At 59.8% G+C, this 3,196-nt stretch overlaps 1 protein-coding gene across 1 annotated transcript in view; it reads left to right on the top strand.

The window, feature by feature from the left end:
- Window positions 1-1,945: 1,945 nt before the first annotated feature.
- The window catches only part of TNFRSF13B (tumor necrosis factor receptor superfamily, member 13B), a 4,000-nt gene continuing 2,749 nt past the window's right edge, over window positions 1,946-3,196 (top strand). Inside the window, exons 1-2 of the mRNA XM_009580609.1 lie at window positions 1,946-2,084; window positions 3,122-3,177. Coding sequence (XP_009578904.1) covers window positions 1,946-2,084; window positions 3,122-3,177 — 195 coding nt within the window. The remainder of the gene's footprint in view (window positions 2,085-3,121; window positions 3,178-3,196) is intronic.

Raw genomic sequence — 3,196 nt, 5'->3', positions numbered from 1 at the left:
CCCGTGGCTGCAAAGCCCAGCTGCACCGTGCCGGGAGCACCACGCGTACCTCGAGGCTCCCCGGGGAGGGGAGCTCAGCCATCGGGCAGGATTTTTCCTAGACGGGGCCAAACACCCGGCTTGAACCTGCCCTCGCAGCAGCGGGGAAGGAGCTGCCCAGCCTGCAGCTCCCCGGCTTCATCACAGCCCCAAATCTCCGTTTCCCAAGCAATTATCCCATGTGGAACCCCACCGTAGATCAAGGATGGCCAGGCTCACCGCCATCCCCAGGGCTCGCCGCCATCCCTGGGGGTCTTCTTTTTCTTCCCTTTGGGTACAAAATATCTTCAAAGAGCATCTGAGGAGAGCGCCGGCCTGCGCCTCGCTCTGCCCTGGGGAACGTCTTCAGTCAGCTCGATAGAAAGTAATTATTTAATTTTATAGCAATGGTAATTGAACAACTGGGACCATAAGGTCAGCATCCCTGTGCAGAGTGGATTTATCCCTGAGGATGGGAGGGTTTTACACGTGCTGCCCCAGGTAGGAGCCAGTTCACAGCAGGCAGCGGAGGAAGCCCGTCCTCAGCCCCTCTGCAGGGAAGGTGCTGTGCGGGCAACGGCAGGACAGACGGACGTGCAAAGTGCCCGACTGCTGCACACTCCCAAGTACTAGAGAGAGAGAAGGAGAGATCCGCACCAGAGTACAGGGCGAGGGGCGGGGGGTTAATATAAAAATCAAAGTTTGGCTTTCCAACGGCTGCGGTGCAGCCGAGGCAACGTGCAGCCTTTGGGCAGGCGGAGGCCAGCGCCGTGCTGCGGCATCGGGGAGTTTTAAACTTTCCGGGTCCCGTCAGCACCGGCAGGAAACAGCTGCGGCTCCCCGGCACGGCTCCGCAGAGGGATGCGGTCGCCCGCGAGCCCTCTCGGTCAGCAAATGGCACGTTTCCACTGCGGCCGCCCTCGTGCCGGGTTAGCGCTTCCTGCAGTTGCTCGGTCGCGCTTGCCGCAGACCCCACGTGCGGCACGGCACGGCACGGCACGGCACGGCACGCCAGCAGGTATTGCTGAGCAGTGGGTGGGGGTCAGCAGGGGCACGGCCAGGGACTGAGACCATCTCTTGGGATCCCTCCAAGGCCAACCCCTGCGGTGGCACAGCTGAGGCTGCAGAGAGAGATAGGCAGCACCCAAAGATGGAGACATGCACAAATATTTCAGCTAATTAGCAAACTAATTCTTAACATTGTAAGTTGTTGGCTAGATGCTGAGGGCGGCTGCCGATGCCTCGCTCCTGTGCCTTTGGCATCACATCCAGCCCACGCAGGGCGCACCATGGCAGAGGGGGATGGGACGAACGGCTCCTGCGGGGACAAGAGCACGTCCACCTCCAGGCATCCAGCTGGCACTGGTTAAACCAGTGCTTAAAGCTCTCCCAGAGAGACGTCCCTCCTTCTGCCACTTAGGGGAGTTTTACATATCAAAATCGGGTTCCGTTATGATGCCAGAACACCAAAGAAAGATGTCAGAAATTACGCACAGGATGGCATGAACCGCCCTGATGCCACAGAGGAATTCAGAAGTTTCCAGAACTAAAAATTTTTTCAGAAGACTTTGCCAGTGGTCATTCTGGTCGTATTTCTGTTATTTTCAGAAAACCACATGAAGACAGGGTTTTCTTACTCCCACGGGCAGTTGCGTGCATCCCCAGACCCGCGGGGCACAGCACGGGGCCACCTATAAGGCGGGGTGGTCTCCCTGCACGTCCCCAGGGACCGGCACAGGACATGTAGGTTATAATTTGAAGAGCTTGCTAAGCCTGAAGCAGATTTTGCTGTATGCTCTTGCCCAAGCCTAGGACCAGAGAGGGCTGGGGCACAGCCGGGCACCCCCTGCAAGGGGTCCCAGCCCTAGCAAAGGGACGAGGTGGCTGCAGGGCCACCCCGTACCTACTTGCCTCCCGTTCTGCAGCCATGGATGGGACACGTGTCGGGTGGAATGCCATGAACAACTGCACCGATCAGCAGTACTGGGACACCCTCGTTTGCCAGTGCATCCCCTGCAGCCTCGTATGCGGCCGGTCCACAGTGAGGAGGTGTGCTGCCCTGTGCGGTGAGTGCCGGGCGGCCGGTTGCCTGCAGGGCTGTCCTTGGACCGAGCAGGCAGCGATGGGGCAAAGCTGGGAGGTGAAATCAGGCGCTGGGATGAACCACAGGACAGGCGCCGAGCCAGCTCAGCTTAACGGAGCTTCAGGCCAAAAACGCTGGGGAACGTGATGGCTTCCCAGCTCAGCACAGACCAGGATCAAGTTGCCCACGTCTCTGTACCTCTCCTTTCTGGGATCACAGGGAGCCTTCCCAGAGCTGCATCAACACCCATATCCCCCATCGATGACACCCCACCCTCCAAAGGCAGGGCCTTGAGATCAGGTTCAGCTGATGTGGATAATTATAAACTCAAGCTGTATGTTTGCAAGGCTGTACTGGGAGCCCTGTGCTGGGGCAGGCACCAAGGTGCAGTGATAACAGGTGAGGAGGAGAGAGACAGATGCACTTTGCACCCAAGCCCTGTGCATGGCCCCTTCCCTCCCCGGCGAGTCTGGGACTGCTGCACCCTGTCCTAGGGCGCAGGGGACCCAGCCCTGCGGCAGGGCTGCATGCAGCGACAAGTCACGTCTCCCCGTTGAGGATAGGAGATGCCATCCCCGGGTTCCGGAGCCAGTGCTATGGCAGGTTTTGGTGCGTCCCGAAAAGCCGTGCAAGCTCCAGGGCAGCAGCAGCTCTTAAGAGCAGCCACCAGGAGCTCGCTGCCGCAGGTGGGTACAGCTGCACACATCTGGCTGCGGCCCGTCCCCTCCCCACGCAGCTGCCTTTCCCCAGTATTCATCGTACGGCCAAACATCACTGCAAATCCTGTGGATCTGTCACCCTGCCAGCCCTGGAGAGGTTGTCAACACTTACGGCAGCACGCGGATCTCGCCCTGCGCCCGTCGGAGCCGTGAGCTTGTTCAGAGCGGCCCCGGGCTCCTCCTTGCACACACCCAGGCACCGGGGGTGGTGGGAGGGCAGCGGTTTGGGAGCCTCGTGCTCAAACGACAGGGGAGGAGGACATGCTCAGGACACCGCGTTCGTCTCCCTTCCCTCCCGCAGAGTCCATGGACTGCAACAGGAGAGCCGGCTTCTACTACGACAAGCTCCTGAAACAATGCATCCACTGCACCACGG

The sequence above is a fragment of the Fulmarus glacialis genome, unplaced genomic scaffold (genome assembly GCF_000690835.1).
Source record: "Fulmarus glacialis isolate BGI_N327 unplaced genomic scaffold, ASM69083v1 scaffold10926, whole genome shotgun sequence".
In the NCBI taxonomy this organism is placed as follows: Eukaryota; Metazoa; Chordata; class Aves; order Procellariiformes; family Procellariidae; genus Fulmarus; species Fulmarus glacialis.
Note: the sequence above shows the minus strand (reverse complement) of the source record. Positions and strands in the feature narration are given on the sequence as shown.